The sequence below is a fragment of the Lithobates pipiens genome, unplaced genomic scaffold, assembly GCF_037356315.1.
Source record: "Lithobates pipiens isolate NorthernLeopardFrog02 unplaced genomic scaffold, aLitPip1_a1.2 Scaffold_30, whole genome shotgun sequence".
NCBI lineage: Eukaryota > Metazoa > Chordata > Amphibia > Anura > Ranidae > Lithobates > Lithobates pipiens.
In genome coordinates this window covers 41,261,220-41,275,127 of record NW_027507791.1, presented here as the reverse complement: position 1 = coordinate 41,275,127, position 13,908 = coordinate 41,261,220, and the positions used below count along the sequence as shown (strand labels likewise).

Below are 13,908 nucleotides of genomic sequence, written 5' to 3'. Positions count from 1 at the left end.
TACCAGACTAAATATAAATGTAAATGTATAAAGCTCTTTAACCACTTCAACACATGGCACTTTCACCCCCTTCCTGGCCAGTCCAATTTTCAACTTTCAGCACTGTTGCAATTTGAATGAAAATTGTGTGTTTATGCAACACTGTACCCAAACAAATTTTTTATCATTTTTTCCCCACAAATAGAGCTTTCTTTTGGTGGTATTTGATCACCACTGGAGTTTTTATTTTTGTGTTCCAAATAAAAAAGGCAGAACATTTTGTAAATATTTTTTTTCTTAGTTTCTGTTACAAAAGTTTGTAAATAAGTACGTTTTCTCCTATATTGATGAGCACTGATGAGGCTGCACTGACAGGCATTGATGAGGTGGCACTGTTGAGGTGGCACTGATCAGCACTGATGGTGAGGCACTTATATGCAGCACCTATGGGCACTGATAGTCGGCACTGATAGGCGGCACTGATAAGCAACACTGATGAACACTGATAGGTGGCACTGATATGCAGCACTGATAGGTGGCACTGATGGGCAATCATAGGCGGCACTGATGGGCACTCATAGGTGGCACTGATGGGCACTCATAGGTGGCACTGATGGATGGCACTTATAGGCGGCACTTAATAGGAAGCAGTGACAGGCATCACTGATGGGCACAGAGTGCCATCCTAATGGGCACTAATTGGTATTCCTGGTGGGCTCACCTGGTGGCCTCCAGTGGGCATCCCTGGTGGTCTCTAGTGGGCATCCTCAATGGGTCTGCACTGATAATAAATGGGCCCCCCTGTCAGGAGAGCAGCCGATTGGCTCTCATCTACTCGCACCTGTCAGTGAAAGTAGAGAAAAAGTCAATAAACATATCTTCCTGGTTACCATGTGATCAGCTGTGATTGGATACAGCTGAACACATGGTAAAAGGCCTACGTCATAGGCAGTTTACCAGGATCTGAGATGCAGTGTGTCAGACTGACGCAACACACCACCAATCGCCGTACTGTGTGCCCCCATCCAGTCAGGATAATGAAACCACTTTCCGGCCATCATTCTGCAATATGGCAGGGGTAAGTGGTTAAAAAAGTTTAGTTTATAGCTGATAACAGTATGATAAGATTTAGACAACAGTCTGGGATTGGCTACTTACGAAATCCAAAAATGAGATTGATTTTGCCTAAAATATCAGATTTTATAATGTTTGGAATGTTAAGGTGTCCCAGAATATTATTGTCTCAGTCAGTCCTGTTATACTCACTGTAATTCCTTTATTTGACTTGTTGTCAGAGCTTCCATCAGATCCCTGAAATGAGGACCCTCCAGATTGTTCTCAGACAGGTCCAGTGTCCTCAGTGTCTGGTTATTTTTTATTCCAGATGCCAGGTGGGGGCAGGAACTGTCTGTCAGGTCATTATAACGCAATCTGTAGAAGAGAAGAATTTTACCAGAAGAAAATTAATTTCTCCCCAGGAATGAATGTAACTATTCCCTACATCACTGATCTCCAAACTGGGGCCAGACGTGGCCCTTTTCTTGCCTTTATCCAGCCCTTGAAGCTAGACCCCCCAATATTGTCATCCATGTGTAGAGACGGTGATATCTCCATACACAGGATGACCACAGAACACCACTGACATGACTCGTATTGTGCTATAATCTCCTTGTGTATAGAGCATGAATGGTATCAACAGACAGGCCCTGGAAGTCAAAAATAGTGTTTAGGACACTTTTTAGAATTACAATGAAGCCTCCCCACCACAAATGTCAGTATGGGTGACAGATCAAAATCTTATATATATTAAGATATATACGTAACTTCTGTACAGTGTGGAGGTGCACTGAGACTGTCCATACAGACATTGTAACATAATTTACAAGGTGAGAGAAGACCTGATAGGGAATGTAGATGACAGCCTCCTTTACAGCTGGTGGCCAAAGAGGGAGTAGCAGCACCGAATATGCCACTCTGATACACTACAGACAGGGACAGGCACTCTGCATGTCTCTGTATGCCAATTTCGAGTAGGTCTTAATTACCCCAGTTTCGTTATCTACAAACTAGAGGTAGTTATTTTTGAATTTGGTGCATTAATGGCATAATTTTTTTAAAGTGTCACTGTTAAGAAATATCTGAATCTTCTGCATATGTTGGTAAAGTTACCGAAATAGGCAGTAAAGATTTCTGAATTTGGCATAGGCCATTTGAAAGGGCCATAGCGCCAAAACACTGTCCTTATTTCTTTATTGCATTCCCCCCAGTGTCCGGCTGAAGTCAGCATTGCTGGTGATTGGACAGAGTGATTTTTTAGCTGATATTCTATTTAAGCCTGATACACACTAACAGTTTATTTTTTGTGCAACCCAGCGATTGCAACTCCAGTCGGAGCTGCTGTACTAGCCATGCAAGGTAAGTTCAGCGATCTCCCCCATCAAGCTATTGTGTTCTGACAGGGGGACAGCCTCCCTGCCAGAACACTCCGATCAGCGCTCTCTGGCATTGGCTGAGAGCACTGATTGGGAGTCAATCGGCTACTACTTTTCCAGCATGCACATCCAATAGACTGACATACACACAGGCCGAATCTCAGACGTTTTCTTTTTTGAACTGGTCGTTGCCGCCCGACATTCGGCCCATGTGTACAGGGTTTTACAGTATCTCTGCTGATAAAATCTCTTTATTCACAGGGGAAATTTCTAACATAACAGTGGATGGTCATATCAGGTTAAAAAAAAGTATGTAGGAGGCTCTAATTGCTTATTGCAGCAAAATGAGATTCCCCCATGTATGACTGTCTATTCTATTTTATCAGATATCCAAATAAACTGGATATGAGACTAACTAAATTCAAAGAAAATGCTATTTTGTTGTGCTATTAAGTTCCAAAAACAAAATCATTTTAGTGATTAGTTATTTATGGAGTCAAAGGATCCATTTTATTGATAATGTCATCTTTTTTATAAGTTTAGAATGTAAATTGCCAGAGAATATTATTGTCTCAGTCAGTCCTGTTATACTCACTGTAATTCCTCTATCCGGCTTGTTGTCAGAGCTTCCATCAGATCCCTGAAATGAGGACCCTCAAGATTGTTACCAGACAGGTCCAGTCTCCTCAATGTCTGATTATTTCTTATTACAGATGCCAGGTGGGGGCAGGAAATGTCTGTCAGGAGATTAGAGGATAATCTGTAGAAGAAGAGAAGAATGGTCAGACGGATTCATTCCGTCGGATATTATGATCATGTGTAGGCTTCACCTGACATCTTTTCTTCGAAAATTCAGACGGACCTAGAAATAGAACATGTTTCAAATCTGTCAGATGGAATCAATTTCTATAGGGAAAACCATTCATCTGTTTGCTAGTCCGACGGACCAAATTCGACGCAAGGGCAGCTATTGGCTACTGGCTATTGAACTTCCTTTTCTAGTCCCGTTGTACGCCATCACATTCAAAACGAACTGAATTTGGTCCGTTCATGTGTGGGCAAGTCCATTCGGTCGTAACTCTGTCGGAACTCTGTCGGGAAGACTGTCTGACCTTTTCTGCTGGAAAGTGTGGTCGTGTGTACACGGCATTAGAGTTGCCTGAGTCTGAAAAAAGATTCTACCCCAGAGTAATCTCAACCCAGGGAACAGAGGGTCAAGATAATAGTATGAAATCCACAAAGACTTACATATGACTCACTGAGAAACAGTTCAGAAAAGATTATCCTGATTGTGCATCAGCCCTGTAACACTTCAGAGCCACTCAAACCAGGGCCAAAGATGAGGGCCCTTGCTTCATCCCAACACACCTTGGTGGCAGACTCCATTACCTGGTGTGTTTCATATGAAATGTTATAAAATTTGTTTAGTTTCTTCTTAACTTTTTTGCACTTAGTTCCTTTGCTGCCTTTTACCTCTTTGGAGGACCAAAGATTCTTTGATGGGGAGATTATGTAGCTAGACTGTAGCTGTAAGTGCTTGTCAGGCTTCAATGTACAGTAGAAAAATGGCAACTGATCACACAGAGGACTCACTGTGACCAAAATGAAACCAGGTAATACAAGATGGTTTTAGCTCTGCTTCCAACCTCCAGGAGAGGTCTACGTATATGTATTGGATAGCTGCACTGAATGAAAGGATAAGTAGAGGCAATGGATGGGATGTCTGTGTCAGACACATACTGTAACAGAATAAACGTGGTCAAAACATAGCCAGTAATCAGAGCAGTTAGTCGGTAGAAGCCAGTAAAATAGAAATCCAGAGATCAGCGTAGTCAGAAGCAGCAAACGGAATCAGGAACCAGAAGGGGAATCAGCCAGGCAAAAGTCTTCAACAGGAAAACACAGCAGAGTATCCGGATATGTTGACCAAGGCAAAATCACAGGAGATCTGATCCAGGCAGTTTAAATAGCCAGCAAGGCTGACTGACGAGCAGGAAATGACCAACCACTGAGTAAGCCTGAGCTATGAGAAGGAAGGGCTGAGGCACATCCCTTTCACACAGTACATAGAACAAGCACAACTGTGAATGAGTTACAGGCTGCTGCTCCCTCCCCATCACCATTTTAACTCTTGGTGTCAGGAGAAGCTGCCAGAAGTAAGCCATACTAATACAGTAACCAGGCAGCAGAGAGAAATGACACTCAGTGATTTGGAGAAAGACAAGGACACAGTCTACATAGGAGGATGTGCATTTTTCATATTTGATGTCTGAGGTTTACAACCGATGTAAGCCAAATAGGGGGCGTAATATATCTGAGGGACCTCTCCTGTGAGTGGAGATAGAGCTGAAGCCATCTTAAATTACCAGGTTTAGTCTTGGTCATAGTGATTTGGGCATCTTGTGTGTGATTGGTCACCATTTTTCTGTAGCACTGCTACAGTATATGTCTGACACAGACATCCCATCCACTGCCTCTACTTATCCATTCATTCAGTGTAGCTATCCAATACATATACCTACATAAATACTTATAGGGTTCACATACAGTATTATAGAATATAAGCAGCAGCAATAATCACTAATTTATCTGGGGAAGCTGATAATTCCAATATGACACAAGGTTATTCCTTACCTTAAATTCTTGAAGTTGTTTAGAGTCGGTATTAGTTTCATCAATTTTTCACTCTGAATGCTACATGAATGTAGATTTACTTCTTCTGTCTCTCTGCAGGATTGAAGGATAAAAGACAGCACAGAGCAGTCCGGAGGGGTGAGGGAGACTTCAGAAAAATCAACTTTTTTTGTTCCAATACATTGTGATGCCAGAGCCTTATTCCTACTCTCATAGAGATAATAGAATATATTAAGAAGACCTCGCTTGTCTTTTATATATTTGTCAGGTCTTTGGTTTGAAATTTTAATTTTCTCCTGGATCCAGGTGATGACATAGCTGGCAGCCTCAGTAGACAATTCTCCCACATGAGACTTTAACAAGGATCTAGTAGAAGAGTCTGAGAGACCACAGAGGAAACGGAGGAATATTTCAGCACGCCCGCCTTTGTAAAATTCAGCCTTCTCAAGTGTTTCCTGTAATCTGCCAGGATCATAGTTAGTAAAATGAACTAAAGCAGCAAAAAACTCCTGAAGAATGAGATGTAAGAAGGTGTAATCCACATCAGGAGGCTGACCAGATTCCATCATCAAAGATGAAAAGAGATGTTTATCATTTCTCACACTGAATGACTCCAGATGACGCTCATCAAATACAATCCTGTGATTCATGACTCCATGTTCCGCCATCCACCCAACAGATGACAGCAGTTCCCAGTCAGTGTAACCACCATCTTTATTCTGGCTGTGATTGGTCAGAATGTTGGAGACATAAGTCACAAAGAGTTGTGTCACTGTTTTGGATAATGATGTCTTCAGCTGATCGGTGATTGTTGGTTGGGATCTGAAACTCATTGATAACACTGTACAGATGATCCAGCAGTATGATGGGATATAACATAAAGTGTACAGTGTGTCATTCTCCTGTACATAATGAAAAGCCTTCTCTGACAATTCCTCATTTCCAAAGAAATTTTTAAAGAAGATCAGTCTGTCTCCATGGAGAAATCCCATGATCTCAGCTATTCTCTGGAAAACACCGGTATCAACTGATGTCAGTCTGGTTGGGCGGCTGGTTATCAGTACAGAGCAACCCTTAAGAAGACTCTGCCTTACCAAACTGACCACAATATCAACACATCCTGTCCTGTAAGCAAAGAGTCTACTTGATCTGAAATCTATTTGGTGAATACTTTCATCTAAACCATCAAATATAAACAGAAGTCTTTTTGGATCATGTAAAATATCTCCAATCTGATTCTTCAGATATGGATATTGATGAAGAATCATCTCCTCCAAGCTGACCTCTTCCAGTTTATTAAGGTCCCAGAATCTGAAGAGGAAGACAAAAGCAAATCTCTGGTAGTGTTTTCCGGTCACCCAGTCATAGACAAACTTCTGCATCATTGTGGTCTTCCCTATTCCCGGCACTCCGCTCACCATTACTGCATGTGGTACACATTGTGACTGGGGATTCCATCGGAACAGCCTGTTGAGGGGAATGTGTTCCAGTCCATTTTGTGTTTCCTTCAAGCATTCCTCATGTTGTACCCCAGTCTGTATTATCTCATTCTGTGGTCGCTGCCTGAACTGATTAGTGGAGACTACAATCAGGTTCACATAATGCTCATTGATGAGGAATCTTTGTGGTTCCAGGGTAGTTCCTGGGGGTCTATGCTCCACTAGAGTCTCAGTCTTCTCCATCAGACATTTTTTGTGCTTTTCCTGAATATCTGGGAATGTAATGGAAATATTTTATGACTTGGGTTAAAGTAGAAACTTGAAATGTTGATATTATTATTATTCTTTTCTGTACTGTTCATATATTAACATAGATTTTATCTCTGTTTTTAATCTTATATTTTAATATTACAGAAAATTATGTGTCCATTTTACATTCAGATATTATGTAACTATATCATGTTTTTTACTAATTAGGCTGAGATGGCTGATTGAACTTCTGATGGAATGATGTTCCATATATGGTGGATGTGCCCTAAAGTTAGATGGTACTGGATATGAGTTCATTCCCTGATAATCACGAAGACCATGACTAAGATTATTAGAAACCCCAGAACTGCACTGCTCAATGAACCTATAGCTGGAGTTTCAAGATCTACCCAGACCCTAATCTATTTTATGTTCCTGGTAGGCCAAAATTAGTATTGCGATTGCCTGGAAGAGTCCAGTGGTGGACTTTACGTTGACGAAATGTAAACTCTCATGGATCATGATCAACGAGAAGATGGCTTTTTATGTGATACCTCTAACAGGTTTGAGCAAATCCGGAGCCCATGGATTAGTTACTTGCAGAGTAAATCCTAATAACAAATCCTTTCTCTTTGCTGGGATACATAGGCCTGTCACATGGGTGGAATATGACTCTCTCTTTGCTCTTCCTCTCTTATTTCCCTTTCCTTTATCCTGTTCTTCTCTCCTCATTTTGCTGAATTGGTTAAGGTTTAATGCTTGTTGAACTTGGAGGTGGGGTACAGGAACTTTAGGATACTCAAGAATTTGGTGCACAAAATATTCAGAGGATGCTCTCTCTTTCTCTTTTCAGGGACATACCCTCCTCCCTCTTTGCAGTGACTAAAAAACACAGCTGCTTCTGAGTAGAGTTGGGCCGAACATCCCCCTGGTTCGGTTTGTGGCAGAACTCTAGAACAGCCCTCAAATTTTCCACTTATTGACTTGCATTTTGCGAGTGGAAAACGAGGACTGGCGAGCGCGGGCTGTTATTTTTGTAAAACTCAATTCTGCATAAAATTTTAAGTATTATTTCATGAGATAACTAATGAGGGCATGTTTAGGGTCAGAATTAGGGGCAGGGTAAGGGTTGAGTATGGCAACTGGTGGCAAGTAACCCTTAACCACTTGCCGACCGCCGCACGACGATATACGTCGGCAGAATGGCACGGGCAGGCATATGGGCGTATATATAAGTCCCTGCCTGCCCGCGGGTGGGGGGCCAGATCGGGCCCCCCCCCGGTGCCTGCGGCGGTCGGCATTTCTTCGAGAGCGATCCGGGATGAGGGGGCGGCCATTCATTCATGGCCACCCCCTCGCGATCGCTCTCGACGAATGGAAATCCCCCGTGACATCACTTCCTCTCCTGTAATGTAAACACAGGAGAGGAAGTGATGTATTCTCTCCTCCGTGTCGGTATTTTCTGTTCCGACACGGAGGAGAGCGGATCGGTGAGTTGCACCAACACTCTACACACACAGTAGAACATGCCAGGCACACTCACACCCCCCCTTTACCCCCCGATCACCCCCCCAATTACCCCTGCCCCCCCAGTCACAGTGACACCAATGTCATTTTTTTTTTTTTTTTTTGCATTGGTGTCATTTGTGACTGTAATAACTGTTAGGGCAGTTAGAGTTAGCCCCCTTTAGTTCTAATGTACCCCCCTAACCCCCCCAATAAAGGTTTAACCCCGTGATCACCCCCCGTCGCCAGTGTCACTAAGGCTGGGTTCACATTGCAGCGGTTTATGAGAACGAATGTGATTCGCACCGCACTGCAGTGTAAATCACATCCGATCTCTGTGCGATTCGAGTTCAGCCATTCGCCGCACCCGCCACACCCGCCGCAAATTCGCACGGGACCCTTTTTTTGGCCCGCAGCAGAATCGGATCGCATGGGTGTTCACACCATGCGATCCGAGTTTGCAGATCGCACTGCGATATGCGAACTGATCTGGGGGTGTCAGTAACATTTCACTGACACTCCCAGCAGTTCGCATAGGGCAGTGTGAACTGCCGCCGGGAGGCATGCGATGCGGGAACCCGCCGCGGATTCGCGGCGTTTCCGCATCGCTCCAGTGTGAACCCAGCCTAATAAGCGATCATTTTTCTGATCGCCGTATTAGTGTCACAGGTGACGCTAGTTAGGCAGGTAGGTATTTAGGTTCGCCGCAGCTTTTTATAGCGCCAGGGACCCCCATATACTACCGCATAAAGCCCCCTGATTGCCCCCTAGTTAACCCTTTCACCAGTGATCACCATATAACTGTTACAGGTGACGCTGGTTGGTTAGTTATTTTTTTATAGTTTCAGGGCACCCGCCATTTATTACCTAATAAAGGTTTAACCCCCTGATCACCCGGCGGGTGTCATTTGTGACTAATAACTGTTAGGGCAGTTAGGGTTAGCCCCCTTTAGTTCTAAGGTACCCCCCTAACCCCCCCAATAAAGGTTTAACCCCGTGATCACCCCCCGTCGCCAGTGTCACTAAGGCTGGGTTCAGATTGCAGCGGTTTGAGAACGGATGTGATTCGCACCGCACTGCAGTGCAAATCACATCCGATCTCTGTGCGATTCGAGTTCAGCCATTCGCCGCACCCGCCACACCCGCCGCACCCGCCGCAAATTCGCACGGGACCCTTTTTTTGGCCCGCAGCAGAATCGGATCGCATGGGTGTTCACACCATGCGATCCGAGTTTGCAGATCGCACTGCGATATGCGAACTGATCTGGGGGTGTCAGTAACATTTCACTGACACTCCCAGCAGTTCGCATAGGGCAGTGTGAACTGCCGCCGGGAGGCATGCGATGCGGGAACCCGCCGCGCATTCGTGGCGTTCCCGCATCGCTCCAGTGTGAACCCAGCCTAATAAGCGATCGTTTTTCTGATCGCTGTATTAGTGTCACAGGTGACGCTAGTTAGGCAGGTAGGTATTTAGGTTCGCTGCAGCTTTTTATAGCGCCAGGGACCCCCATATACTACCGCATAAAGCCCCCTGATTGCCCCCTAGTTAACCCTTTCACCAGTGATCACCATATAACTGTTACAGGTGACGCTGGTTGGTTAGTTATTTTTTTATAGTTTCAGGGCACCCGCCATTTATTACCTAGTCTCACTAGTGTACCCCTAAATTTAGGGGTGTCTACTTTCCAAAATGGGGTCATTTGGGGGGGGGTTTGTGCCATCTTGGCATTTTATGGCCTTCAAAACTGTAACGCCCTTAGAAAGCCTGAAGGCGGTGCTTGGTTTTCGGGGCCCCGTACGCGGCTAGGCTCCCAAAAAGTCCCACATATGTGGTATCCCCGTACTCAGGAGAAGCAGCAGAATTTATTTTGGGGTGTCATTTCACATATGCCCATGGCATGCGTGAGCAATATATCATTTAGTGACAACTTTGTGAAAAAAAAAAAAAAAAAAAAGTTTGTAATTTTCCCGCAACTTGTGGCAAAATATAAAATATTCCATGGACTCAACATGCCTCTCAGCAAATAGCTTGGGGTGTCTACTTTCTAAAATGGGGTCATTTGTGGGGGTTTTGTGCCATCTTGGCATTTTATGGCCTTCAAAACTGTAATAGGTAGTGAGGAGTGAAGTCAAATATTTACGCCCTTAGAAAGCCTGAAGGCGGTGCTTGGTTTTCGGGGCCCCGTACGCGGCTAGGCTCCCAAAAAGTCCCACATATGTGGTATCCCCGTACTCAGGAGAAGCAGCAGAATTTATTTTGGGGTGTCATTTCACATATGCCCATGGCATGTGTGAGCAATATATCATTTAGTGACAACTTTGTGAAAAAAAAAAAAAAAAAAAAAAAGTTTGTAATTTTCCCGCAACTTGTGGCAAAATATAAAATATTCCATGAACTCAACATGCCTCTCAGCAAATAGCTTGGGGTGTCTACTTTCTAAAATGGGGTCATTTGTGGGGGTTTTGTGCCATCTTGGCATTTTATGGCCTTCAAAACTGTAATAGGTAGTGAGAAGTGAACTCAAAAATTTACGCCCTTAGAAAGCCTGAAGGCGGTGCTTGGTTTTCGGGGCCCCGTACGCGGCTAGGCTCCCAAAAAGTCCCACATATGTGGTATCCCCGTACTCAGGAGAAGCAGCAGAATTTATTTTGGGGTGTCATTTCACATACGCCCATAGCATGTCTGAGCAATATATCATTTAGTGACAACTTTGTGTAAAAAAAAAAAAAAATTTTTTTTTTTGTCATTATTCAATCGCTTGAGGCAAAAAAATAAAATATTCAATGGGCTCAACATGCCTCTTATCAATTTCCTTAGGGGGTCTACTTTCCAAAATGGGGTCATTTGGGGGGGTTTTGTACTGCCCTGCCATTTTAGCACCTCAAGAAATGAGATAGGCAGTCGTAAACTAAAAGCTGCGTAAATTCCAGAAAACGTACCTTAGTTTGTAGATGTGACAACTTTTGCGCAAACCAATAAATATACAATTATTGACTTTTTTTTTTACCAAAGACATGTGGCTGAATACATTTTGGCCTAAATGTATGACTAAAATTGAGTTTATTGGATTTTTCTAATAACAAAAAGTAGAAAATATCATTTTTTTTCAAAATTTGCGGTCTTTTTACGTTTATATCGCAAAAAATAAAAATCGCAGAGGCAATCAAATACCATCAAAAGAAAGCTCTATTTGTGGGAAGAAAAGGACGCAAATTTTGTTTGGGTACAACATTGCATGACCGCGCAATTACCAGTTAAAGCAGCGCAGTGCCAAAGTGTAAAAAGACCTCTGGTCATTTACCAGCAAAATGGTCCGGTCTGAAAGTGGTTAAGAGAGTTGTAAACCCTCGTGTTTTTTCACCTTAATGCATCCTATGCAACTGGCAAGTGGCAGCTCCAAATCTCCTCTATCAATCTGGAACAAATCAGCATAATCTCCAACCTTGTGATCACTATGAATAATCTGACATGGTGAATACATTTTTTTTTTTTTTTTACAAATACTGATAGTTGAAGCTGAAAGGCTGCAGAAATGTATTTCTATAAATCCATTTTACTGCAATGAGCTTCTGAGATGTTGAGATGTTCAAGAATTCAGATTCTGGGAGGGCCAAGAGACAAGCCAGGGATCCACATGTCATACCCAGATGAACGTATATCATTTTTAATACTTTTTCAGATTCAGAAGCCCTCAGTGTAGTAGATGGTATAAATGTGTAATTGTACGCTCTAACAAGCAATGCCCTCTGATTCCTCTTGTACCAAAATGGTATTGTAACTGTACTGTCTGCCTTCATTTTGTAAATAAATCCTGTATAGCAATAATAGTATAAATTATTATTATTTCAATATCAGCTCAGCACTTAAAATAAAGTGAGTCCTGTGCTTTATCAGATACATTATGTGTTTTATTTACCTCTCAGCTTCGGAGTCAGTGAGTGTCCAAGTTCATGCAGGAGAATCTGATCTACCAGACCCTCACCTATAGAGAGGAATATAAGATGATGGGTCTGAGTCATGTATGATTGAAGCTGACCTTTCACATACACCAAAATACACATTCAATTTCTATCTAAACAAATGAATATAACTTAAAGTGGTTGTACCTCCTTACATAAACCCTGTGAATTGACTATCCTTATGCAGCGCCCTCTAGTGTGCTATTAGTGTGAGCGTAGTAAAATTTATGTTGCCTCATGCTTTACCCTGTGAGTCTTAATTGGGTCATGGATTTACTTTAGGTCAGGGCTGGATGACTCATGCAGACAAGTCTCTGGTGCCTTCCTCCTTGGTTCTGTAATGTTGGAGAATGTTCTGGAAGATTGATGGTGGAGTCTAGGAGGGTTGTTCTGAATTGGCCAATCCCCAGGTGTTGGGTCTGGCAGGGTGGTCAGGCCAGCCCTTAATTATGCATGAGTCATGCTGGCAAGGAGATGGAGGTGGAAGATGGAGATGGAGAGCTGAGGGGACTGTCGGTGGCCCTTGAGGCGAACCCCCTAGTCTGGGGGAGCGGGGTGGTCTGCCTTGGGCATGGGAATTTACGCTTGCCTGGAAAGGTACTGACCACAGAAGCAACTTGGAAGGAGTCTTTCCTGAGAGGCAGCAGGAGCAAGGAAGACAATGTGAGTACTACAGTATGGACAGGGACTTACAAGGGGAGAGATTGCCACACATAGCAGGTCCCTCTGGAAGATATTGGTGTGCTTAAATCTTCCCTAATCTTGCCCTGGAAGATCTCTGGAGTCAGTCAGGTAGACTGGGTGAAGAGTCAGTCGGGTAGACAGGTGAAGAAGCAGCATGGTCTTTGTCCTGTACCAGTGAATGAATCTAATTCCTTCTCCTCCAATTACAAGGTTCCCACCATGATGGTATAGGGCATACCAATGAAGAGATGTATATAGCGTAATACTGTTTAGTTTATTGAAATTTTTAAAAACGAATGCACTCACAGCAATGAAAAATCTTGGGGCATGTAAATAATGATTGACTGCTGCTGTGGCATGCATTCCAGCCATCAGATTAAGGTCTCTATCTCGTCTATCTATATCTATATATATAAATAACATTATATATTATCATTACATCAGGGTTCCCAAAGCCCTCTTCATTACAGTCCCCAGAGAGCTTGTCACATTACTTGCCACGAGATGCAACTTGTCACTTGCCACATCACCTGCCACCAGATGTGGATTGTTACATACATAGAGGCTAGGGTATATAGAAGACAGGCTAGGGTATATAGAAGAGAGGATAGTGTATACAGAGGCTGTGTATAGAGAGAGGCTAGTGTATATAGAGAGGCTAGGGTATACAGAGAGGCTAGAGGCTAGGGTATACAGCGAGGCTGGGTATAGAGAGAGGCTAGTGTATACAGAAGGGCTAGGGTATACAGAGAGGCTGGGTATACAAAGAGGCTAGTGCATACAGCGAGGCTGTGTATACAGAGAGGCTAGGGTATACAGAGATGCTAGTGTATACAGAGAGGGTGGGTATACAGAGAGGCTAGTGTATATACAGAGAAGCTGGGCATACAGAGAGGCTGGGTATGCAGAGAGGCTAGTGTATATACAGAGAAGCTGGGTATACAGAGAGGCTGGGTATACAGAGAGGCTAGGTATACAGATAGGCTGGGTATACAGAGAGGCTGGGTATACAGAGAGGCTAGGTA

General features: G+C 43.4%; 1 protein-coding gene across 1 annotated transcript in view; it reads right to left on the bottom strand.

Annotated features, from left to right (window-relative positions):
• Positions 1-13,908, bottom strand: part of LOC143942188 (uncharacterized) — a 107,982-nt gene that overhangs the window by 87,277 nt on the left and 6,797 nt on the right. Inside the window, exons 3-6 of the mRNA XM_077463443.1 lie at positions 12,157-12,222; positions 5,046-6,756; positions 3,007-3,171; positions 1,246-1,410 (exon numbers count right to left, since the gene is read on the bottom strand). Of these exons, the coding sequence (XP_077319569.1) occupies positions 1,246-1,410; positions 3,007-3,171; positions 5,046-6,756; positions 12,157-12,222 (2,107 nt within the window). The remainder of the gene's footprint in view (positions 1-1,245; positions 1,411-3,006; positions 3,172-5,045; positions 6,757-12,156; positions 12,223-13,908) is intronic.